The 26911-nt window shown below is 41.9% G+C and overlaps 1 protein-coding gene across 3 annotated transcripts in view; it reads right to left on the bottom strand.

The window, feature by feature from the left end:
- The window catches only part of LOC122559149 (MAP kinase-activated protein kinase 3-like), a 111882-nt gene that overhangs the window by 18076 nt on the left and 66895 nt on the right, over window positions 1–26911 (bottom strand). For all 3 annotated transcript variants that reach the window (XM_043708509.2, XM_043708505.2, XM_087994518.1), the window contains exons 2-5: window positions 15092–15231; window positions 10684–10748; window positions 9734–9813; window positions 1138–1264 (exon numbers count right to left, since the gene is read on the bottom strand). In XM_043708509.2, the coding sequence (XP_043564444.1) occupies window positions 1138–1264; window positions 9734–9813; window positions 10684–10748; window positions 15092–15231 (412 nt within the window). The remainder of the gene's footprint in view (window positions 1–1137; window positions 1265–9733; window positions 9814–10683; window positions 10749–15091; window positions 15232–26911) is intronic.

Raw genomic sequence — 26911 nt, forward strand, 5'->3', positions numbered from 1 at the left:
AACACTACGGGCAATTTAGCATGGCCAATTCACCTGACCTGCACATCTTTGGACTGTGGGAGGAAACCGGAGCACCAGGAGGAAACCCACGCAGACACGGGGAGAATGTGCAAACTCCACACAGAGAATCGCCTGAGGTGGGAATTGAACCCGGGTCTCTGGCACTGTGAGGCAGCAATGCTAACCGCTGTGCCACCATGTTGCCCATAATTTTAAATCCAGAGCAAGAAAAAGTTCATGATACAGATGCAAATTCTGTGATCTTAGAATTAGCTTTATTGTCACATTTTGTCAAATGAGAACAGTGAAAAGTTTCCAAGTTGCCACTCACGTCACCATCTTAGATACAAAAGTACCTGGTACAGATTCTTAAACACAAATTCTTAGGGAAAGAAAATTAGAAAAATAAAGAACTACTTAGTCCAGCATTACAGATCATAGGGTTAAATTAGAAAAAGAAATAAATAAAAGATTCAGAATAACAATCTTTCCAACTCAGTCTATATTGGCACCTAGCCTCTAGACCACACTGAGCTTTACCTCAAGGCTAGGATCTCTGGAATCACCCCGATGCTGGATGTCCATGCTGAGGCCATGCAGGGCCAAAAACACTTCACAGCCACAAACACACATTTGACTTATTATTTTTGTACTGTATGGAAAAGCTTTATCATGCTGTACACGTATCTTAAATGACACTTCGTTCACCACTTCTATGCAAATGGGATTCTTACTGACCCACAACCTCCGCTGGCGTCAATACAGACATGACTTCCAGAATCACAACCTAAGCAATTGCGATGCCATGGAGATCTGGACCACAAAGTTGGCTAGGTGAAAAAGCTCTTTCCCATTGCAGCAGATACCTTGTGCAGAATCAGAGGTCGTCTTGAAGCACTATAGCCTATGTAGAGGTATTCCTACAGTGTTGCTCAGAAGGGAGTTTTAATTTAACCCTGCGCAACACTGATTGTGAACACTGGAGGTCTTGCCCCTTAAGCTCAAGGAGTCTCAAAATGTCAGTAGTTGATGACCAAATGCTGTTGCTCACTGGTTGTCTTGTTTCTGGTTAGTTACAGTAATCTTTTGACAGATATGCACAAAAGGAAGCAAGGGAAGAATGCTCTAGATACTGACCAACATAATACGGCGTGTAGCACGGTGTTGCTAGAGAGTTGTGAAGTGTTGTTTCTTTAGCAAATCCAAAATCCGTGAGCTTGAGGATCGCATTCACATCTTTCGACGTATACAACAGATTTTCTGGCTGTAAAATTCAAACAAAAGTTAAAGGTTTCAAGGAGATTTCTTGTTTGACGAAGAAAACAAATCAAATAGCAGAATTCGGCAACGACATTAAACATGTACATGTACAAGCGGGGGGGGGGGTGACTTACCATGGGGTACAGGTCTCTAGCACAGAGTCTGGTCCTGTTGCTCAGAAGGGAAGTGGAGAGAGGAGCAGAACATTAGTCATTGGGCGGCGCCATAGTTAAGTGGACAGATAGGAGATTCTGTGGGAATGAGAGAAACTCACTGTTGGTGTGTTGCCTCCCAGATGCCAGGGTTCTGATGTCTCGGATCATGTTTTTAGGGCCCTTGAGGGGGAGGGGAAGCAGCCCCTAGTCATGGTCCACATTGACACTAACGACTTTGGTAGAAAAAGGGATGGGAATTTAAGGCAGCAATTCAGGGAGCTAGGGTGGAAGCTGAGAGCTAGAACAAACCGTGGTTATCTGTGGTTTGTTGCCCATGACATGTGCTGGCAAGGCCAGGAATAGGGAGAGAGAGGAGTTGACACATTACTAAAGGGATGGTGCAGGAGGGAGGGTTTCAGATACCTGGATAAGTGGGGCTCATTCTGGGGTAGGTGGGACCTCTACAAACAGGATGGTCTACACCTGAACCAGAGGGGTACCAATATCCTGGGGTGGAAATTTGCTAATGCTCTTTGGTTGGGTTTAAACTAATTCAGCAGGGGGATGGGAACCTAAATTGTAATTCCAGCATCCAGAAGGTTGAGAGCAGTGAGGTCATAAATATGATTCCAAGGTCGCCAGAGTTCACCAGGTGGTTTGAAGTGTGTCTACTTCATTGCCAGAAGCATCCATAATAAGGTGGGTGAACTTGCAGCATGGATTGTACCTGGAAATTCAGTGTTGTGGCCTTTTCGGAGACATGGGTAGAGCAGGGACAGGAATGGTTGTTGCAGGTTCCGGGATTTAGATGTTTCAGTAAGAACCAAGAAAATGGTAAAACAGGGGGAGGTGTGGCATTGTTAGTCAAGGATAGTATTATGGTGGCAGAAAAGACATTTGAGTACTCGTCTACTGAGGTAGTATGGGCTGAGGTTAGAAACAGGAAAGATGAGGTCACCTTGTTCGAAGTTTTCTATAGGCCTCCGAATAGTTCCAGAGATGTAGAGGAAAAGATAGCAAAGATGATTCTGGATAGGAGTGAGAGTAACAGGGTAGTTGTTATGGGGCACTTCAACTTTCCAAATATTGACTGGAAATACTACAGCTTGAGTATTTTAAATGGGACAGTTTTTGTCCAATGTGTGCAGGACCGTTTCCTGACAGTATGTAGACAGGCCAACAAGGGACAAGGCCACATTGGATTTGATACAGGGTAATGAATCTGGCCAGGTGTTAGATTTGGAGGTAGGTGAGCACTTTGGTGATAGTGACCACAATATAATATTTAATGATGGAAAGGGATAGGTATATATCGCAGGGCAAGAGTTATAGCTGGGGGAAAGGCAATTATGAAGCGATTAGGCAAGATTTAGGATGCATAGGATGGGCACAATTGAAATGTGTGTCCTTGATAAGTGTGTACCTGCCAGGTGAGGAGGAAGTGGTCAAGCGAGGGAGGCATGGTTTACTAAAGAAGTTGAATCTCTTGTCAAGATGAAGGAGGTGTCTTATGTTAGGATGAGAAGTGAAGGCTCAGTTAGGGTGCTTGAGAGTTACAAGTTAGCCAGGAAAGATCTAAAGAGAGAGAATTATGAAAAGCCAGGAGGGGACAGAGAAGTTGTTGGCAGATAGGATCAGGGAAAACCTAAAGTTTTCTATAGGTATATCAGAAATAAAAGAATGAATAGAGTAAGATTAGGGCCAAAGGCAGTAGTGGGAAGTTGTGCGTGGAGTCAGAGGAGATAGGAGAAATGATAAATGAATATTTTTCGTTGGTATTCACTCTGGAAAAAGACAATGTTGTCAAGGCGATACAGACTACTAGACCAGATGGGATTGAGGTTCACAAGGAGGTGGTGTTAACAATTCTGAAAAGTGTGAGAATAGATAAGTCCCCTGGGCCAGATGGGATTTATCCTAGGATTCTCTGGGAAGCCAGGGAGGAGATTGCAGAGCCTTTGGCTTTGATCTTTATGTCGTCATTGTCTACAGGAATAGTGTCAGAAGACTGGAGATAGCAAAGATGTTCCCTTGTTCAAGAAGGGGAGTAGAGACAACCTTGGAAATTATAGACCAATGAGCCTTGCTTTGGTTGTAGGTAAAGTGTTGGAAAAGGTTATAAGAGGTAGGATTTATAATCATCTAGAAAGGAATAGGTTGATTAGGGATAGCCAACACGGTTTTGTGAAGGGTAGGTCATGCCTCACAAACTTTATTGAGTTCTTTGAAAAGGTGACCAAACAGTTGTATGAGGGTAAAGCGGTTGATGTGGTATATTTGGATTTCAGTAAGGTGTTTGATAAGTTTCCCCATGGTAGGCTATTGCACAAAATATGGAGGCATGGGATTGAGGGTGATTTAGCAGTTTGGATCAGAAGCTGGCTAGCTGAAAGAGGGTGCTGGTTGATGGGAAATGTTCAGTTGCTAGTGGTATATCGCAAGGATCTGTTTTAGGTCCACTGCTATTTGTCATTTTTATAAATGACCTGAATGAGGGCGTAGAAAGATGGGTTAGTAAATTTGCTGATGACACTAAGGTCGGTAAAGTTGTGGATAGTGCCGAAGGAGGTTGTAAGTTACAGAGGGACATAGATAAGCTGCAGAACTGGGCTGGGAGGTGGCAAATGGAGTTTAATGTGGAAAAGTGTGAGAGATAATTCACTTTGGAAGGAGCAACAGGAATAAAGAGTACTGGGTTAACGGTAAGATTCTTGGCAGTGTAGACAAGCAGAGAGATTTCTGTATCCATGTACATAGATCCCTGAAAGTTGCCACCCAGGTTGATAGGGTTGTTAAGAAGGCATACGATGTGTTTGCTTTTATTGGTCGAAGGATTAAGTTTTGGAGCCACGAGGTCATGCCGCAGCTGTAGAAAACTCTAGTGCGGCCACACTTGGAACATTGCATACAGTTCCGGTCACCGCATTATAGGAAGGATGTGGAAACTTTAGAAAGGGTTCAGAGGAGATTTACTAGAATGTCGCCCGGTATGGAGGGAACATCTTATGAGGAAAAGCTGAGGGATTTGAGGATGTTTTTATTAGGGAGATTGAGAGGTGACTTAATTGAGACATACAAGATAATCAGAGGGTTAGATGGGGAGGACAGTGATTGCTGTTTTCCTCAGATGGTGATGGCTACCACAAGGGGACATAGCTTTAAATTGAGGGGTGATAGATATACGCCAGATGTCAGAGGTAGGTTCTTTACTCAGTGGTAGGGGCGTCGAACTCCAGGCCTGCAACAGTAGTAGACTCACCAACTTTAAGGTCATTTAAAATGGTCATTGGATAAACATATGGATGAAAATGGAATAGCATAGAACAGATGGGCTTCAGATTGGTTCCACAGGTTGGTGTAACAGAGGCCTGAAGGGCCTGTACTGCGCTGTAATGTTCTATGTTCTAAGCATTAAGTGCAAACACAGCATCATTCTGCATATAGCTATCAATAACCACAAAACCAGACTGCCAGTTTTGGTGTTGATCGAGGGGAGAGTGATACTGAAGCAGCGGAACAACTCCCCGATCTTTTTTGAACATCATTAACATCCACTAGATCAGGCAGATGTGGGCTCATTTTAATATCTTGCCTGCACAACTTTCACATCCTTCACAACTAGTTTGTGTAATACTGAAGTAGGGCTGCATGTCTTGGAAAATAAGATTTGTGTCTTATCAATGGGATTATTCAGAGAACTGAACAATCATGACAACTCAGGTTTAAAAAGGAGATAGTGGCATAGTAGTAATGTCACTGAACTAGTTTCCCAGAACTCCATGCTAACATTCCAGGAACTTGAGCTTGTATCCCATCAGTCCAGATGGTGAAATTCGAATTCAATAAAAGTCTGGGTTCAAAAGGGTGGACTAATGGTGACCATGTCATCACTGTTGGTTGTCCTAAAAACCCATCTAGTTCAATACTGCCCTGTCGGAAAAGAAATCTACTGTCCTCAAAAGCAGAAAGGATGAGCGTGCAAAAGGATATAGGTTGGTCAAATGGACAACCATTTGCCAGCTGGAGTATGACATGGGTTAATTGAACTGGTCTACTTAGGCTTAAAGAGTACAAAAGCAATATACTACTTAAAATTAAGATGTAAGTTTGCTCACTGATGTTGAAGGTTCATTTTCAGAAGATTAGTCACCATACTCGGTATCATCAGTCAGCCTCCAGTGAAGTACTGGTGTTGTGACCTATTGATGTGTTTAGGTTTCCTTGGGTTGGCGATAACATTTGCCGCTCTTTTTCTCAGAGTGTGGTTAAGAGGCTCCATATCAGAGTTCTTAGCAGAGGCAGTAATGCAGAGACTCGAACAAACCACTCTGCCAAACATCGAACCCAAACATTAGGTCCACTGCGTGGATGATATTTTTGTCATCATTAAATGAAACAAATTAGAGAAAACCTTCAAGACCATCAATAATATCCTTACAGGCATAAAATTCACTAAAGAGGAGGAAAACAACAACAAACTGCCATTCCTTGATGTCACAGTAGAGAACTTCAAACCTGCGTCCACAGACGGACTAAATACTTAACGACAGAAGCAATCATCCCAACACCCACAAATGAAGCTGCATTAGAACATTATTTCAAATGAGCCAACACACACTGAAACACCGAGGACTATGAAGAATAGAGGAAAATCACCTAGACAGTGTATTCAAAAAGAACGGGTACCAAATGAATACAGCCAGACGATTTCTCAGCAACAAACCCAAACAAGCAGACAAAACGCTCTCCAGAAACCCTAGCCACGCTCCCCGACATCAAATACATCTCAAACATGATTGCCAGACTATTCCGACCCCTTGGCATCATGGAAGCCCACAAACTCACCAACACACTAAAACAGCAGCTAATGAATTTGAAAGACCCTATACAGACAACAAGCAAAACTAATGTCATTTACAAAATACCTTGCAAGAACTGTAACAAACACTACATTGGACAAACAGGCAGAAAACTAACCACCAGGATACATCAACACCAACTAGCCACAAAAAGACATGACCCACTCTCACTAGTATTCTGACATACAGATGAGGAAGGACACCACTTCGACTTGAACAACACATCCATCCTAGGGACAAGCCAAACAAAGACATGCACGAGAATTCCTAGAAGCATGGCATTCCAACCGGAACTCTATCAACAAACACATCGACCTTGACCCCATTTACCACCCTGGGAGAGAAAAAACAGGAAATGACATCACCAACCCAAGGAAACGTAAACACATAAATAGAAAGTGGATCATTAATACCAGTGCTTCACAGGAGGCTCACTGATTTTACATGGTATGGTGACGAAACTTCTGAAAACAAACCTTCCAGCTCAGCAAGTAAACTTACATCCAGAACCTCAACCTGAGCTACAAATCTTCTCAAAACTGGCTAATATGGAACGTTTGTTATTGTAAGGAGAATTGAATATGAAAAGTAAAGAAGTTAGATTGCAGCTTTTATGAGCATTGGTAAGAACCACGTATAGAGTTTAGGTCTCCTCACTTGGGAAAATTTGAAAAATCGCTTCAGAAGTGATTCAAAGAAGGTTCACTCAATTCATTCCTGGGATGAAGGACTTAACTTATGGAGAATGGGTAGAAGTCAAAGCTGTTAAACCTTTCAGCTTTAGAAGAATGAAAGGTGATCTTCCTGAAACAAAGATCTATTGGAGGGTGGATACCAGGAGAATATTTCCTCTTATGCAAAGACTAAAATTAAGGTAAATGGTTTAAGGATAACAAAGTCTCTGTTTTAAGACAGAGATAAGAAATTGTTTTGAGGTTTGTTGGGAATATGAAATTCCTACGGTCGGAAAGTAGTAGGGTCTTTAAATTTATTCAAGGCTGTGGTGAACTAATTTTCGATCAACAAGGTGCTCAGGGATTTTGGGGGAGCTGACTTGAAAATAGAACTGAGGCCACATCCAGATCAACCATGGTCTTACTGAATGATGGACTGGGTTTAAAGGCCCAAAATGGTCTCATCCCACTTCTATGTTCCATCTTAAAAGAAACAGAAGGTACAACAGGTTAAGGAAGGGAAATTCAGAGCTTAGAATTTGGAAGCTGGAGAATCCACTGCCAATGGTAGGTTAAACAAAAGTGGGAATGTGCAGGTAGCAAGAGTTGGAAGGCTTCGCAGAAAGTTGTCGAGATTGAAAGGAAGTTACACAGATAGAGACAGGTGAGGCTAAGGAGGGGGTTTTGAATCAAAGATCTTAGTTTTACATTTGAAGTGTTGCTGGATCAAGAACCAACCTAGGCCAATGAGCATGTGCCTATGGTTACATGGGATTTGGAGTAAGTGAATTTAAATACAGACACCATAATATTCAGAGCATTGAGAAGCTAGAAAGACTTTTTAAAACATTTAACTTCTGATCAGAATACAAGCATCTTTAAGCAATGATTAGAGCCAAGTCCATGAGCTAACTGAATACCCCAACACTGCCTCAACCAACATCACCCACAACAGGTTTGTGAATTCAACACTTCAAGTACTTAAAGGGTCATGAAAAGAGATTTGATATTCAAAATTGGAACTGGCAGCATAATAGACTTAAAGGGCTAAATGGCCCGATTTTACATCTCAAACATTGTCATACTGCGAAAGCTTATTCTTAACTGTCCTTTGCAATATGACATATCCTTTTGGTTACCTCCCACTGATTGTGGGCTCAAATTCTACTGTACAGATCAGGTTGTACAGTCTACTGTACAGACTTTAGCGCAAAATCCAGGCCAACCCTCCAGTGCAGTGCTGAGGATGTGCTGCAATGCCAGAGCTTCCAGCTTTTGGATGAGAGGTTAAACCAACACCTCACCTGCCCTCATCCTTATGTGGACATAGAAGATCCTGGCATCAGGTCAGGAGTGTTGTCCATGCTGTCCTGCACAATATTCATTGTTCAAGCAGCATCGCTAAAACAGACTATGTGGTCATCATTTCATTGAGATCTGGCCGTGCGGAAACTGGTTGCCACGTTTTTTTACACTACAGTAGCTCCATTTCAAATAGGTATTTCAATGGCTGCAAAACATTTTTAAACTTCTTGCAGTAATGAAAAGCAATAGGTTAATGCAATATATCATTTTCTTCCTAATTTGCCACTTTCCCACCTTTGCACTCCAGTCCACCTCCTTTACTCAAGTGTTTTAGAACAAAGAAGGGAAAATTTAAAGCCCAGAAATAGGCCCTTCGGCCCTCCCAGCCTGTGCCAATCCAAATCCACTGTCTAAACCTATTGCCCAATTCCTAAGGATCCGTATCCCTCTGCTCCCCACCTACTCATGCATCCATCCAGATGCCTCTACTACTGGCAACATATTCCAGGCACCCACCACCCTCTGTGTAAAGTACTTTCCACGTGTATCCCCCTTAAACTTTTCTCCTCTCACCTTGAGCGCATGACCTCTCGTTATTGAATCCCTCACCCTGGGAAAAATTTGTCTTTAATCTACCCTGTCTATACCCTTCATGATTTTGTAGACCTCAAGTCAGGTCCCCTCTCAATCTCCTTTTTTCTAATTAAAACAAACCTAACCTACTCAACCCCTCTTCATGCTAGCACCTTCCATACCAGGCAACATCCTCATAAATCTTCTCTGCACCCTCTCCAAAGTGTCCACATCCTTTTGGTAATGTGGTAACCAGAACTAGACACAGCCTTCTAAATGCGGCCAAACCAATGTCTTGTACAATTTTAACATGACCTGCCAGCTCTTATACTCATTACCCCATCCAATGAAGGCAAGCATACTAAATGCCTTCTTGACCACTCTATCCAGCTGTGCAGCCACCTTCAAGGTACAATGGACTTGAACTCCCAGATCACGCTGCTCATCAATTTGTCCCAAAGCTCATCCATTTACAGTGTAGTTTGTTCTAGAATTAGACCTTCCAACATGCATCACCTCACATTTGCCTGGATTGAACTCCCACTGCCACTTTTCCACCCAACTCTTCAGTCTATCTATATTCTCCTATATTCTTTGACAGTCCTCTATGCTTTCTGCTACTCCACCAATCTTCATGTCATCTGTAAAATTACTGATCAGACCACCAGTGCCCTCTTTCAGATCATTTATGTATATTTATGTTTTCCTCCACTCTCATCCAGCTCCTCATATTTCCTGATAGTATCTCTCAGCCCAGGCCTCTATTTTCCTCTCAATATCTACTTTATTTTGAATTAAATATCGATGACTAAATGCTTAAATCAGTCGATGGTAAATGCCTTTTGTGATAGCCCAGCAATATGTTCACCAAAGCAGCCACTCAAGACAGAGAATTCACAGGTCTTACCTTAACATCCCTGTGAGCAATGTTCATTGCATGGAGGTACTGAATAGCACTCCCAATATCTCTCATTATTTCAGAGGCCTCTGTCAAAGGAAGAAATATAGGGTTCATTTGACAGGTGACCATTCTTATTCAAATATTGCAGGTTTCAAGTAAATTATTCTTTAACCACAGTGATAAACAACACATTAAATTATTTGTCGGATCCTTACATCAGATTCTAGAGTCTCACTTGTAATCAGATTTCAGAGATTTACTTGGTTTTATGACACACCAATTGAGGGACAGTTTTTTTTCCCATTTAATGTACGTGAGGACACTAAGAACTTCCAAGCCAAATACAATCAACAGCAACTGTAGAATAAAGCACATTTAACCTTAACCCCTGTTTGGGCAAAATATACCTAGAGGGAATGCTGAATCCTTTCACCAAAATTTAGAGGTGCAACACTCGTTGTTGTGTCTCCCTATTGCTACCTCTTTTTCATGGAGGTCAGCTAACTCGGTATCTTTCTTTACCTTCATAAAAAAGGGTTCAATCTGGTGCTACTCCTTCCATCTAATTTCTGAATTGTTAAAATCCATCCCAGGGTACTTGATGCAGATGCACCCAGTGCAGTGAACAATTTGTCCCTGTTTTGCATCTTTCCTTTCAATCGCTTGGAAACCAAGATCATCATTGGTTTAAAACAATCAAGACTGCCTCAACCTTTCCTGATAATATAAAATCCTGATCTGGAATTGGTTATTCATCTCTGCATCTGACAAAGGGCTGTAACATTCCTCCTACTATGAGGTAACTAGAACGGTGCCCTTGGGCTTGATCGACACCGATGTGCGATATTTATAACCACAGTTCGTTTGCCTGTTAATTGCCTGGCAATGAGGAAAGGTCACAGATTGTGTTGAGGACAACAGCAAAACTATTTTGAATGTTGTGCCCCATGACTTACCCCTCTCAGTAAATGCTTGATCACCTCGATCATGGATCCTGCTGAACAATTCACCTCCTTCCATACTGTTAGGGAGTGACAGGAGTCAGAGGGCAAGAGAGAAACAGTAGAGTTAGTAACAGGGTTTGGCAATTATCCAGAGAATTTGAGCTCCGTATATTATACTTACAAAATGATTTTATGGTTTCTATACCTTAAAATGGAATGTAAGAACAGAGATAGAGAATAACAGAAACCATCCTGCCCCATTCATTTAAAGTCCTTAACCACAGAGGGGTGACTTTATAGAGGTTTACAACATTATGAGGGGCATGGATAGGGTAAATAGGCAAAGTCTTTTCCCTGGGGTCGGGGAGTCCAAAGCTAGAGGTTTAGGGTGAGAGGGGAAAGATATAAAAGAAACCTAAGGGGCAACTTTTTCACACAGAGGGTGGTAATGGTATGGAATGAGCTGCCAAAGGAAGTGGCGGAGGCTGGTACATTTAAGAGATATTTGGATGGGTATATGAATAGGAAGGGTTTGGAGGGATATGGGCCGGGTGCTGGTAGGTGGGACTGGATTGGGTTGGGATATCTGATTGGCATGGACCGAAAGGTCTGTTTCCATGCTGTGCATCTCTATGACTCTATCTCCTTCAAGAAGCCACTAGATATAGGAAATACCTGAAGGGTCCATACATCTGGTCCCTGTTCAGTTACCCTTCTCACCTCTGCCACTGGACAGCTGATGATACCTACCATAGTTGAATAATGAGATTACCACATGAAGAGGAGTGGCATTTGACTGAGGTGTTAGAGGTCTGCTGCACTAACAGACCACATCCAACCTCAGTCAACAGGGGTTACATTTTTATAGGTATTCTCTTGAACAGCCACTAATACCATTTTTATAGGTATTCTCTTGAACATCATGGGTCAGCACAGAAATCCTCAAGAATGTGACCCACATCATTTAGCTAGTTTCCCCACAGGAACAGAGACACATCTTTTCATTCAATTAGCTCATAGCTAATCTATGACGCAAATCCACAGAGCCATCTTTACCCTTTATCTCCTAAAACCTTTGCTCAGCAAATTTATGTTATTGGATTTTTTTTTATTATTACTTATTCCCAGGATGGGAGTGTCGTTGGCTAGGCCAGCACCTATGGCCTATCCCCAATTGTCCGGAGGGCAGTTATGAATCAACAATATTGCTGTGGTTCTGGAGTCACATGTAGGCTAGACGAGGTAAGATTGGCAGTTTCCTTCCATAAAGGGCATTAGTGAACCAGATGGGTTTTTTTTAGTTCACTGTGTTTTGGGACTGTGTGCTTAAATTTAAGGCAAAATGAAGGGATTCTATGACTGGTTTTGGAGACTGTCTGTGAGTAAGCCAGTGAGGTTTGATTATTAGACATCAAAGGCAGGCTTAAATTGTTTACTGGGAAGTAAATACAAACGATTTATGGTTGAAGATAGCAGCAGCAGCCTGTACAATAACAGTGGAGGCAGTGAATGTCCAAAGTCACGGAAAGAAATGATTGAGAATATCAGTTTGTAAACAGTTGTGTTTTAAACTGACCATTTAGTTTCAGGATGAAAGACTTTGGACTCTCAAGGATAGCTAATTAGCACTTTTATCTAGATACAAGCCCTTATCACAGGGAAAGGATGCAGAGGAAGCCATTGTAAATATTAGGTAACAGACATTGTGAATGTCAATATATGGACATACATGGGCCTGGGACAGATTGAGTGGCAGTCAAAAAGGACATATGGTTTTCCACACAGACTTGAAAGTAGAAATTTGCACTTGGGAAAAAACAAATTAAATGAGACCAGAAAAGAAAACATCACCATGAAATCTTAGTTTTTTTTTGTCTTTTGCAATAGAAAGATGAAATCTACATGTGTAATTCTTTCAGCTATCAACTAAAGTTTGAATTCCTTCCTAAAACAAGTTACCAAAGGGATTGTAATACTATAAATCTCAGATTTAAAAGTTAGAACTGATCTAGCATCAATCTGAATTTACAGAAGAGAATCCCAAAGTTTCATCACCCTTTGCGTGTGTAGAAATGTTTCCTAATTTCACTCAGGAAAGGTCTGACTCTAATTTTTGACTATGTCCCTGGTCCAATACTCCCCAACCATGGAAAGTAGTTTCTGTCCTCACCATATCTGTTGTCTTTAATGACTTGAAATCTTAGCCCTTCTAAACTCCAAGGAATACCACACACTGGTATGTGTGAACACTCCTTGCAAGTTAACACCACAGTTCTAGCCAACAGTTCCAATATAATTCTGATAAACCTACTCTTCATCCCCTCTAGGGTAAATATATGCTCTCCATGGTTTCCACCCAGTCATGGCGATTGACTGGGAAAAGATATTGTGGAAATTCACTCCAGCTTCTGCTGCCAAAACAGTACTGACAAATGAGCGTATATTTATGACAGTTCACCCAGCTTGTATTTCAGCGATGCTCAATAACATACAACTTGGAAAATTCTCTAGAGAACCTGGTGAAACTACCGACAGGAAACTTTAAAAAGGTTGGTGAGGAATGGTGATATGCACGAAGGTCTCTGTAAAACAGTAGATAACTGGGTTTTTGGATCCTTCAGGAAAAAGCTTGCAGTAGAGTGCACAACGTAACTCATAACATGAGTACACGAAGAACCGGAACAGCACTTAGCTTTCTCCCCCTCCTCCCTCTTACATTCTTCACCAAGAATGCTAATTGGGTGTCCAGACACCCAGTACTCTACGGAGACAGCTATACCACAGAGAAATCATTGCTTGTCTGATGGCTCTTAACATAGAAAGAAAGAAAATAGGAGCAGGAGTAGGCCACTCAGCCTGCTCCTGCACTCCAATGTTCTAGCTATGAAGGGCAACATACCATTTACCTTCTTCACTGCCAGCTGCACCTCCATGTCTACTTTCAGCAATTGGTGTACAAGGACATCCAGGTTTTGTTGCACTTTCCCCTTTCCCAGTCTATCACCATTCTGATAATAATCTGTCTTCCTGTTTTTGCTACCAAAACGGATAATCTCTCAGTTACCGACATGAAACTGAATCTGCAGTGGATTTGCCACTCACACAGCTTGTCCAAGATCACACCGAAGCACCTCTGCATCCTCCTCATTGTGCACCCTCCCATCCAGCTTTGCTTCATCTGCAAACCTGGAGATATTACTTTTAGTTCCCACATCCTAATCATTAATATAAGCGAGAGTTCAAACACCGATCCCTGCAGTATCCACTAGACACTAGCTGCTGCTCAGAAATGACCTATTTCTTGCTCAGAAATACACTGTCAATTGCACAATGTCTATTTACGCAAGATAAAGAAGAAGTTTTTTAGTGCTTTCAATTTCTTTAATTGAAACTTTAAAAGGGTCTGGATGGGTGTAGCCCTATAAACACGGTCTGTGAAACAGTTTTCTTTAAGGAAAGCTATGAAAGAACAACAGATTTCTTTAAAATTATTTCACTCAACCTATTTTTACTACAAGTTTCATTGGGTCTACATTGCATAGTGGGTGAATGGTCATGGAAGTGACATAGCGTAGCATACAGTTTATGAGAGATCATGGCAGGTGCCTGGAGGGACATAGCTTGGCATGAAGGAGGAGCCATTGGGCTATGGTTGGGTGGGCATAGCTGGACATGGAGGTGACATAGGTAGAATCTTTTGAGATCACCTTTCAAAATGTTCCCTCATCAAGACACCTAAGGTGCATTGAACAAAAAAGACCCCTGAAAGTAGCCTGACTCCATGATGGGTTTGGGATGGGGGGGTCCATGACATTCCTATCCCCTCAATAGAGGCACAAGTGCTAAATGCTAGTTGCAGATTTGGATCTTTAATCCACAAAACCAATGAAAACTGGAAGAAATCCAACAGTCAAATGCTTTTTCTTGTTTTTGTATCAAGAGCTGGATGTAGTATTCAAAGTGAGGTCTGACCACAGCTGAAACAATCTGATTATAATTTAAGAGCTCTGACTTGTATATTAACCGTGATCAGACAGAATCTTTCCCTTCTGAAAATAATGTTGCTTGTAATTTGGCAACATTAAAATGGAGAAATGCTATCTGGAACAGGTCTTAGATATAGAATTGAATTGGCTAAGGCCTATCAAAGTACATGCAAACTGATGCTGTGCTTCTGGAAGATGTTGCTAAGGGATACAATATAAAAGCTTAAAAAAAAATTGACCAAGATTTGAAGCAGTCATAGGACATAGGCACAGAAGCAACTCCAAGCTGCCAATATCACCCCAGCAATTCCCCCTCACCCCCAATCTCCCTGTATAATAAATTCCTTATCGTATTTTCTCCCCTACTCTTTTCAACATTGCTATCTCATTGTTCTCACAGACCCCCTTGTCTCTCCCCTTAGATTCTTACTCACCATTCCATCACTATCAGGAGGCAGCGCTTTCCATGGTGCATGTTTTCATAGACATTAAGGATTTGGACAATGTGGAGGGTGCTGGAGGCCCTCCAATGCATATCGATTTCACGTCTTGCCTTTGGACTATCATAGAGAATCTGTAAGGAAAGAAGAATTAACAATGGGTAAGTGCTCACTTTTAGTATTATGACTACACACTATAGAACTTTCCAGTACGGTTTCGCAGACAAGACCAAACGACCTTCTTCTTTGCTGGAAATGGTTTGGTGTTTTATGGTAAGTTTGGTGCTGGGTTCAGTTTAAATTGCCTGATAACTCAGCCTAGATTTTGCCTCTTTAGTTAGGTTTGTACATGTCTTCTCTCTTCAATGATCTCTCTGCTTTATGATTGCTATAGAAATTGCACATTTGTTTCTTAAATCTTCAGTCACACTAGCTTAGATCCTTTGCCTTGTGTTCTTTGTTAGGGTTAAGACTGCTTATACTATATGCCCTAACTCATGCTAAGTGTTCTGAAATACCAACACATGATATAAAATAATAGTAGCCTATACGAGTAAAATAAAATAACAAAACTGCAAATCCTGGAAATCTGAAACAAAAACAGGAAATGCTGGGGAAAATCAACAGTTCTGGCAGCATTTGTAGAAAAAGAGAGTTAATGTTTCGAGTGCAATGACCATTTGTGAGAACTGAAAGAAGCTGGGAAAGGGTGGTATCAGTGAAGAAATGAAGTGAACACGTGGAGACACTGAGAGAGGCACTTGTTGGGCCGAAGGGCCTGTTTCCACACTGTAGGGATTCTATAATTCAAACAAATGGATTGCTAACGATAAGTGGAGAGGAGAATAATGAGTGCTAATGAGATGAGTGAATGGTTAAAAATGGGTTGACTGTGCTGGGTGGGTATAACACATACAAAATAGGACTTGGGGTGTGGGACTGGGTAATGAGTGGAAGTTTTCAAGAATTTATATTTCTCATTAGCAGCCCTCCACACTTATCTCCTGCTCAGCGTATGATCCAGCTACCCGACGAAGGAACAGCGCTCTGAAAGCTTATACTTCCAAATAAAACTATTGGACTGTAACCTGGTGTTATGCGATTTTCAACTTTGTCCACCCCAGTCCAACACTGGCACTTCCATATCATAGCTTATGATCAGGAATCCCTTTGTTGGCTGTGCTTTTACTCCCTCTCTACACTGTCTACATACATTCCATTCACTTCTTTCCCAAACCCAACCTCTGTCATAAAGGTTGAAAATGTGTTGCTGGAAAAGCGCAGCAGGTCAGGCAGCATCCAAGGAACAGGAGAATCGATGTTTCGGGCATAAGCCCTTCTTCATGCCCGAAACGTCGATTCTCCTGTTCCTTGGATGCTGCCTGACCTGCTGCGCTTTTCCAGCAACACATTTTCAGCTCTGATCTCCAGCATTTGCAGTCTTCACTTTCTCCTCTGTCATAAAGGTATCAATACCACCCTTTCCCAGCTGAATTCACTTCTGACAAAAAGCTTACAGGGGTCGCAATGTGCATTTCACCAGACATCAAACTGAATTCTGGCAATCCAACATCCAGTTACTCAAGGTGAAATAACTGCACAGAGACCAGTATCCTGTCACCAAGTCACCTTTCATTTACTTGTGCACAGCACACTGGCTGTGGCCAGCCAGCTCAGAGTCAGTTGCCTGAACTGAGAAGCTCTAGCCTCATGGTTGTATCGATCAGCCAGGCCTTTGCTGATTGGTGTGCCATTAATCCCAAATACCAAACGGTTTCTCAGCATCTCATTCGGCGTTAACCCAAAATCACATGCCTCTGCCGGTCATCTCAACCTCATCAAAAATCCTGATACAGATTCCCCTGGTTCTCTATCAGCCAAATAAAACCAATAGTGTCTCAGAATTAGAGGTGCTTTGGGGTGTTAATAATCCATAACCAACTCTGTCAAATCTTGGAAGGTTTCAGTATCTGGTACCTCTGGAGAAAGTTAAGCCCCTTATAACAGAGTGTGCTGCAGGTGTACAAGCAGTCAGAAGGATTACTTGTTGCTTTTCATCTGCCCCAATGTAATTTGTCCAGAAAGAATATCGCACTCTTTCCACATACTGGGCCCAGTCTTCGACAACAGGGTCAAATGAGTCAAGCTTCCCAAATAAAGGAATAATGCCAGAAATGTTTATCCCAACTCCAAGGTGACAGGAGCAAGCCAATGTTCTTCAGGCACATCCTGCTTTCTCTCGTTGCCACTGAAATAACTGGACTGAGGATGGTATCATATCACCAAGTCACCCTTTACTTGTGTACAACACACTGGCTGCAGCCAAGCAGCTCGGAGTCAATTGTTTGAACTGAGGAGCTCTAACCCCTCAGTTATATTTATTTATTTATTTATTTTTAATTTTCTTTTCTCTTTTATATTTTAACCCCCACACTACCACCTAAGTGCGGTAGTGCTTATTTTATCACCCCTCAGTTATATTGGTTAGCCAGGGCTTTCCTGATTGATTGAGTTTTAACACCGGCCAATAACCTCAGTCAATGAGCTCAACCTGATTCAAATCACTACATAAGGCTAACTTAATTGATCTCTTAATAGTGGCTAAAACTTTAATTTCATACAATCCAAGGGACAACAAAATGGCTGCAGCACACAAACCCAAAAAGGTGTGGCAAACCATAGTTTCTGAATGTATGAGGCTCCTTGCTCAACCTGCAAAATTCACAACAATAATCTAATATTATCCTGCAAAATACTAGAGATTTTTATGGTCAGCAGTTGGGCATTCACGATTCAAGACAAAAGATATTCCTCAAAACAAAAGAGGGAGAAAAGTTTTGAAATTTTTGCATAATTAGAAAATGTAAAGACCGACTAAAATGATGTTTTTAGGTTCACTTGGAAGTTTCAAGCAAGATTGAAGATGTTTCAAAAGGTTGGGAGCGGGCATTGCCAGTAGCAGGAAATTGCCAGCTTTGCAAATTGGAAATCTTCTCCAACATTTAACAGGTCGACTGCAAAACAAAGGTCACCAGCCCCGTAGAGATTAGTAAACCGCAAATGGAGACAAAAACAAAAGGAAAACCTGAACTTATGTAATGTGTAGTAGGAACGCAATTTTCAGAAGCTTCCACTGCTTTGTGAGTACATTGCAAAACAGAGACTGGGAAGAAGAAAGAGTCGTGGCCTCCTGAAACTGAAGATGCTGTTAGGCCGTAGTTAAAACGTTTGGGCTTATCTGTGATCCACTGTTGATTTATGCCCTATGTTACATTATTGTAACACATCTACTGCTGTTCAGTGTTCATCTCCCAGTATGAACAACGGTGACAGAGTTAGATAGGATGCCAAAATACAATCAATGCCATATTGAAACCATCTCACATGTAAGTACATGTACAGACCCAAACATTTTCTTAGCCATAGAAACTTTGGCATCTTTCCAAAGGCTAATATCAGAAAAAAATTATATAAACAAACATTTCCTCCTTTGTTACTGCTCCATTGATTGCTGTCTTTCACTCCCCAAAATAAAGCCTGTCCCTTGTATCAACTTGATCAAGCTAGTATATGGTGGGTTGTGGATTGAAAGCTCCAAGTGAGACTGGAGAAAATTAGAAGTTTAGAATGGCTTTCAAACTCTATAGCATTGAGTGCTCGTGTGTGTGGATATTCTCTGATTTATGCTCAGGAGTTCACACTCACTGCCCAATATTTACTTTCACAATAATGTAACACAGGGCATAAATCCAACACATCCTCCTCTTGACATAGAACTCAAATATTGTGCTTTACAACCATGCTTATCCAAACTTTGCAAAGGTGGACGGAGCAAAAAACGTGGCCAAAAATACACAGCTAGGAATAAATGGTTAAACTGCTTTCTTTCGCAGACAGCTGGTAAATATATAGAACACAATCAGACTTGCTTAATTCAACCAATACAAAAACAAACATCTCCTCACATTGTTTTAATTGGGCATGGCAATGCACCAAAGTATTATCCTACAATAACTCTGATTTTATCCACATTTCTGCTCTCTGGTCTTGACATCCAATCCTATAGAACACCCCGTTCCTGTGCACATTCCAGTCCTCACTGACCTGTACATGCTCCCTGACGGATTAAACTGTACTAACTGCAGCCTTCCAACCCGATGAGAACGGGGTAAAGATTGCCCTTGTCTCTCCTCTTCTTCATTTTACCAATGACTGCAAGCTCTTCTAGCCATCGCAGTCTTGAATTTTCCTAAACCCATACTAAAACTCTCCTCAAAATCTAAATGATACCACTACTTCACATGTGCCCACCATTTGCAGTTCAGACCAACAGTGAAGGCTTCTGGGTCTGCATCCATTCCAAGCATTTATTTCTTTCCGTGCCACAGAATCCTACCAATGGACAGACAATCACCGGGTTCCTTACCATGCTAGACAGTGGCAACAGGTACTTTACTTACTATTCACTCCTGTCAAATTGTTTAGAGTTATCTTTCCAGCTTTGCTCATCTATTGCCATTGATTTCCTGACCAACTTGAGACACATCTTTTCATTCAGGGGGTGGTGAGGACACTGAATTCACTGCTTGTAAAGGTGTAGATCCCTCATTCCATTTAAAATATACTGAACAAGTGTTGCAAGCTACAGAGACACAGAAATGTGAGAGTTGATTCTTCATCCAGCACAGACACAATGGCTGAATGGTCATCTCCTATGCCCTAACCTTTCAATGCTCCCGTAGATGGGGTACCATTTCATTTTGAATGCGGAGCTCACTGGTAAGGAGCAGTTTACTTAAAACCAGTTCCTGTTGGTTTTCTGACATAATAGTTGGAATTTAAAAACAATTCCAACTAATCATCACTTCTAATGTGAAGTTTCAGTTTCTCTCACAGATACAATGCAAACCAAAAATTTAATTGATGTCATGTTGTGAGAAAAGTTATCACATATTTAAACTGGAATTTAATGTGGTCTTTGGGTGACACGGTGACTCTGTGGTTAGCACTGCTGCCTCACAGCGCCAGGACTCCGGCTCGATTCCAGCCTCAGGTGACTGTGTGGAGTTTGCAATTTTCCCCATGTCTGCGTGGGTTTCATCTAGGTGCTCCAGTTCCTCCAAAGATGAGGTTAGTTGGATTGGTCATACTAAATTGCCCATAGTGTCTAGTGATGTACAGGCTAGGTGGATTAGCCATGAAAAATGCTGGGTTACAGAGATGGGGTGGGATACTCTGAGGGTCAGTGTGGACTTGATGGGCTGAATGACCTGCTTCCACAGTCAGGATTTTATGATTTCTATGATGTGACAGCATTTAATGACCTATGGTCCTATTAGGTTTTACCATTCTGATTTATATTCCTCAGTTACTCATTGGATGAAGGAACAAATAAAACAAAAGAATCATTTTGTGGTATTTTGAAGAAAGATCTTAGGATAACGATTGATTAGATTACATTACAGTGTGGAAACAGGCCCTTCGGCCCAACAAGTCCACACCGACCCGCCAAAGCGCAACCCACCCATACCCCTACATTTACCCATTACTAACACTACGGGCAATTTAACATGGTCAATTCACCTGACCTGCACATCTTTTGGATTGTGGGAGGAAACCCACACAGACACGGGGAGAATGTGCAAACTCCACACAGTCAGTCGCCTGAGGAGGGAATTGAACCTGGGTCTCAGGCGCTGTGAGGCAGCAGTGCTAACCACTGTGCCACCGTGCCGCCCACTAACTTGAGCCCTGTAACTTCCACATCTGATCGAAACATGGAAGCATTTGATCACCTGACACTTCACCACCACAAGCTGAATTTTTTGGTACAGCTACAGGAACTTACAACACTTTCTAACCTTGAATAGTCATTTCAAAATCTACTTGGTATTTAGGTCAGGAAATTTCTAAATACTTCCTAACAAACCCCAAAATCTTGATGAGTAGTGGCTTAGCTTGGAAATGTAGCATTCATCATGCAACTCAGCCACACAGGCCAGAAAGATCCCAGGTTGGAGCCTCAATCTGTATCAGTTTAGCTGGGTTAGAGCTTCAGCACTATATAATGTGCCTGGGTCCCTGTCCTGATCTCTACCTGGTGACCTGATCTATTGGCTGGCAGTCCTCTCGATTACAGTAGCTCAATTAGACATCCAAGTCTTTCTCAAATAAAACTTTTTGCCTCCATCACTCATTCAGGCAAAGGGTTCCAAACCCACAATGCCCTCTGGATGAATAAGTTTACTCTACTCTCCTTTAATCCTTCCAACAATAATTTTGAATCTATAGCCATGGTTACTGACTTCTCAGTTAACAGAATTAGATTCTTCCTATCTAAACTATCCAAGCCCCTCAATATGTTATACATTCAATATCCCTTTTGATATCTTGCATCTCTGTTCCAAAGAAAACACATCCAGCCTAACTAATCCATGATTACAGTGACTATTCTCCATTCTTAATAGACAGGCAGGAGGCTAGAAGAACACAGCAAGTCAGGCAGCATCAGGAAGTAGAGAAGTCATCGTTGCAGGTGTAACCTTTCTTTAGGACTGGGGGTGGGTTTGGTGGAGCTGCAGATAAAGGGGGACAGGGTGATGAAGCGGGGATATCTGAAGATAGGTAGAGGGTCCTGTGCTGGAGGGCTGAGGAGGTCACGGTGTTGAGGCAGTGAGAAGGGGACTCACTCAGTCCCTTTGAGGGAGACAGATATGCTCCATTCTTGGCAATTTTCTGTACCCTCTCCAGTGAAATTACATCTAAGCTGTAAGGCAAGGCCCTAGAACTGTATGCAATTTTCTAACCAGTTATTCAACATATTTCTGTGGTGGCTGACTCTTAGTTGAGATATTATTCCATGGGCACTAATATCCAACCATGACCCTAAACAGTGAGTAAAGGTTTGTGATGAGCATCAGGTCTATGAAATTGGGTAGAGAACAGGACCAACTAATACTTTTTACAGCTCTGTCATAACCTCACTACTCTACCAACTAAGAAAAAGTATTCCTTCTTGACCATCCTGTCCAGCAACCTCAGGGGTCTCTAGATACAGGCCTGAAATTGATGGAAAGCTTTTCTATTTTCATAAAAATGGCACTAGAGGCACGAATCCATGTTCCAACTCTAAATTTAACCCAGGCCATTCATGTGGGATAGGGTGGGGTGGGGTGAGGTGGAGGGGGAGAAAAGAGTAACAGGTTGAAATGTGCACATTTGCAAGAGCAGCTGCACATATTAAATTGTGGCTGCCTTCAGTCATACCTAACTTGTTAGCAGGATGTCCAAGATATCTGTAATTTAGACCTGGTAGCGGATCTAAATCAATTGGAACTATAGGGTACTCTTTTGGAAAAACAGCATCTTAGGAGCATGCCTGATGGGCTTATGCCCGAAATGCCGATTCGCTTGCTCCTCGGATGCTGCCTGACCTGCTGTGCTTTTCTAGCGCCACACTTTTCAATCTGATCTCCATCATCTGCAGTCCTCACTTTCTCCTACTCTTATGAAAAGGTAGGTACCTTTTTGGATTTTTATTTTTATTTTTAAGGGATTTAGATTCCCTTCAGTGTGGAAACAGGCCCTTCGGCCCAACAAGTCCACATCGACCCTTTGAAGGGTATTCCACACAAAACCACTCCCCATTACTCTACATTTACCTCTGACCAAGCACCTAATCTACATGTCCCTGAACACTATGGCCATGCTAAATTGCCCAATTCACCAGACCTGCACATTTTTGGATTGTGGGAGGAAACTGGAGCACCCGGAGGAAACCCACGCAGACACGGGGAGAATGTGCAAACTCCACACAGACAGTCGCCTGAGGCTGGAATCAAACTTGGGTCTCTGGTGCTGTAAGGCAGCAGTGCTAACCACTGAGCCACCGTGTCGCCCAAGTTTCTGGAACATCTTTGGGAGGGGTCAGGTACTGTTTGGGATTGTTAAAAGTAGACATGAATGTGCATAAACTCATTGGAATTGTCAAGGTCATTAAAGTTATGAAGTCATTTCAATCTCACGCTTTAATTATTTCTTCAAATATTTGTCTATTGTGTTAAACCAATGCTTACTGTTCCACTCTATGTTGATGTATGCCAATCATATCAATCTATCATTACGAAGTTACTGTTGCAGACAACTGTGCAAATATGTATTCTAGTGAAGGACATTTTATTGAGATCAGCAGAATTGCCAGGTCACAGACCTTCCCAGTTATGACGCTAGTAAAATGAAAAGGCCCTAACCCCCAAGTGATGCACATGCCTGCAGACACATGAAGTTGCCCAATAAGTCAAACTTTGGCTTGAAATATGAACAAAGCTTGAAGTATTCACCTAGATTACAGCTTCTGAAACTTTCAGTGAGCCATTCATATGTCTTCAGTCCAAGCTTTCAGAACTATGTCATAACCTATAATTATCAGTGAGTGCCTGTCAATTCATTTTGATTGGCAGCTCCAAGTGCCCAGAGGATAATTGAATTGGGACTATTAATACAAATGTTTGTTCTTATCAGGGTTTAAAATATTTGAAGAAAGTTAGATACTGCAATTTATTTTATAAATCAGTATTTTTTTAAAAAGAAAGACCTACTCAATTCATCAAAAAAATGCTTAAAAACTTTACTTAATCTTAGCGCGCATCGGTCTGTCCATGGTGCGTATTGGGTGGGTTGACGTGGAAGATAAATGAAAAGCATAGTGACTAATGGGTATAGTTGGGCATGAGTTGATACTAATTTGGCAGAGGGCTTACAGTAAAGGATTGTAGGGTTTACGTTCTTTAGCATGGAAGGTATATAGGAAGCTCTGGAGCTAGTAAGGGGCATACATTGACATGGAGAGTTGAGAAACAATGGGGAATAAATGGATGGAGCATGGGGTATGTGTGGTGGGGCGCGAGGGCTGTTATCTGTTTTTTTTCTTTATTCAAGAGCTGGAGCACTGAGGCAGCTTTTGCACTGCCCACTTCCACAGTTTCCAAGGTCATAAGGTACAATTTGCTTAGAACACAACAATACTCCCAATCCCAGAACAAAAATCCAATTTTCTGGAGGACCTTTACTTGGTCCAGTATGTGGCGTTGAGAATTGTTCCAGCTGTGTACTCCTGATCTAGAAGCTGAAGGTCTGGCCCCCTCATTTCGATTACACTTTTCAGAATCCTCTACCATTCATTATGTAATCCCAGGTTTTGGTTATTATCTGTGGAAGAGAAACCAAGAGTCTTGCACAAACCTCAGTGAAAAATCTGCTGTATGATAGAGTCACAAAGCACAGAAACAGACCTTTCGGTCCAAACAGTCCATGTCCTGTCACTACTGAAGAGAAGTGCAGTTAGCTCACATGCTAAGTTTATCAAAAATCTTCAACCACAACTATTGAGCAATTGAAAGCTTGAACCTCAGTATGATTCACACAAACAGCATTAAAACTAACACTGCCCCAGGCCAAATTCATTATCTCTGACAGGAGTCAGCTAAAGGATGATTAAATAAAAACTGTAAGGGGATGTGGTCTCTAATGATTCCTTCCTTACTCAGTGACAAAAAAAAAGTATAACTGACACTGAGAACTGTTTGTTTCCCTTGCTCAACACCTTTCACAACGGTTTGTTCTGGAAATGACAAGCAAGTTCTCACTCGTTTGCTTGTCCTTTCAATCCCCAGGTTCCATAATATAACTTACTTTTCTCCTCCAGTTATGACAACAAAATGCCTTAATGTAGAACAGTATCCCAAGGAACTTTACAAAAGGTGTTAGGAAATTAAAACATATATTTTTCTCTCTCTCTACAGATGGCGCCAGACTTGCTGAGCATTTTCTATTTTTGTATTAGATTGCCAACACCCACAGTATTTTGCTTTATTTGAGAGATAACAAGGGTCTGGTCAAACAGGTGCATTATAAAGGAGGGACACGGACATAACTTTGACAGGGGCGGGTGGACAATTATAAAAGAGACCAGAGTCAGAAGAGTGGAAAGTAGACAGGAAAGTAATCAATTGCATTTGAGAAATGAGTGGGAAGAGATTTAAACACAGGGAAGAGAATTTCAATCTTAAGGCTTTGGGAGTCGTTACTGGTCAATATTGAGTAAACAAATGTGATGGGCAAGCTGGAGTGTATAGGATAAGTCACAGGCAGAGTCATGCGCTGAGGCTAATGAAAGGCGGAGAAGAGGAGACTGGGGAGGAGCAGATTGGAACAATTTACTGTCAGCTATAGTTCAGCTGGGAGCACTTTTGCCTCTGACCTGCAAGGCTGTGGGTTGAACTTCCAATCTGGGCTCGAGTACAGTAAAGAAGCACAAACAGAACGCTGCACTGTTGGAGGTGCCATCTTTTGGACAAGAAATTAAACCATCTGCCTTCCCCAAGTGGATGAAAAATATATCCCTAATACTATTTTGATGACAACCAAGGGTATTCTCCCTGGTGTCCTGCCAATATTTACTGCTTAATCAACATTACAAAAGAAGTTAGCTTGTAATTGTCACACTGCTATTTGTTGGATCTTGCCGTGCACAAAACGAGCGCACGTGTCTCCTGGATTACTACAGGGGCTTCACTTCAAAACTATTTAATTGTCAATAAAGCATTTTGAAACCACTGACAGTTGGGAAGATCTTTATATATGAATGTTAGATGTTTATTTTATTTATTTCTTCCTGCATCCAACATTAACAGAGCACTGTGTTTGTAACAACTCAGCAAGTACCAGCCTAAAGCAATCAAGTAGGGCAATCGACTGGGAACCCTCCAACCACAGGGGATGAACTTGGACTTCACCAGTTTTTTCATCCCCCCTCCCCCCACCTTGTCTCAGCCGAATCCCTCCAGCCCGGCACCGCCTTCCTGACCTGCAGTCTTCTTCTTGACCTCTCCGCCTCCATCCTACTCCGACCTATCACCCTCACCTTGACCTCTTTCCACCTATCACATTTCCAACGCCCCTCCTCCAAGTCCCTCCTCCCTACCTTTTATCTTCTCCTGCTGAACACTCTCTGCTCATTCCTGAAGAAGGGCCTGTGCCCGAAACGTCGAATCTCCTGTTCCCTGGATGCTGCCTGACCTGCTGTGCTGTTCCAGCAATAAAGTTTCAACTTTGATCTCCAGCATCTGCAGACCTCACTTTCTCCTCAATTACAACAATTTATATATGGCATAATCAATTCCAAAATCTCAATTAATGCTCACACTATTCTGACTGGGGTCACACTGATGAGGTACTTTCTTTCAGCTGCACAAAGTTTTCCTTTCTCTCTTGGTTACTTGCTGTACTGTATTGGGAGAAAACCTAAACAGCAACATCAACAGAGAAGGATATGGTTAATGTCATTGAACCTAGGAATGTATTACATATGATAAAGATTACCAAGCATAATAGTGCGCCAGCTTCAGGTTATTTTTGATCATGCTGTGGCAGACAGCTTTTAAAAAAAAAATTGTTCGCAGGAGATGAATGACATTGACAAGGTTACATTATTGCCCAGGCCTATTTCTCCAAAGGTGATGGCAATCAGCCTTTTCCTTGAACTACTGTACACCCTGGGCTGAAGATCCTCCCAGAGTATTAGGTTAGCATTTCCGGGGTACAGTCCAAGCAGCGACAGGGGACAGGCAATACAGATTCAAGTCTGGATGAGTGCTCAAATTGGAAGAAAATCTGGCAGTGATGGCATTCTCATGACACTCTTGCTCTCACGTTGTCTTGGTGGATGTATAGATTTGTTCTTTCTTGAACTGGAAGTTATGTTTTGCAAACAAATGCAGTAATCGACAGTAGACATTAAAAGTCCCATAAACACAA

This window comes from Chiloscyllium plagiosum, unplaced genomic scaffold, assembly GCF_037043375.1.
Source record: "Chiloscyllium plagiosum isolate Xiang-an unplaced genomic scaffold, Cpla_swu_hap1 HiC_scaffold_14, whole genome shotgun sequence".
In the NCBI taxonomy this organism is placed as follows: domain Eukaryota; kingdom Metazoa; phylum Chordata; class Chondrichthyes; order Orectolobiformes; family Hemiscylliidae; genus Chiloscyllium; species Chiloscyllium plagiosum.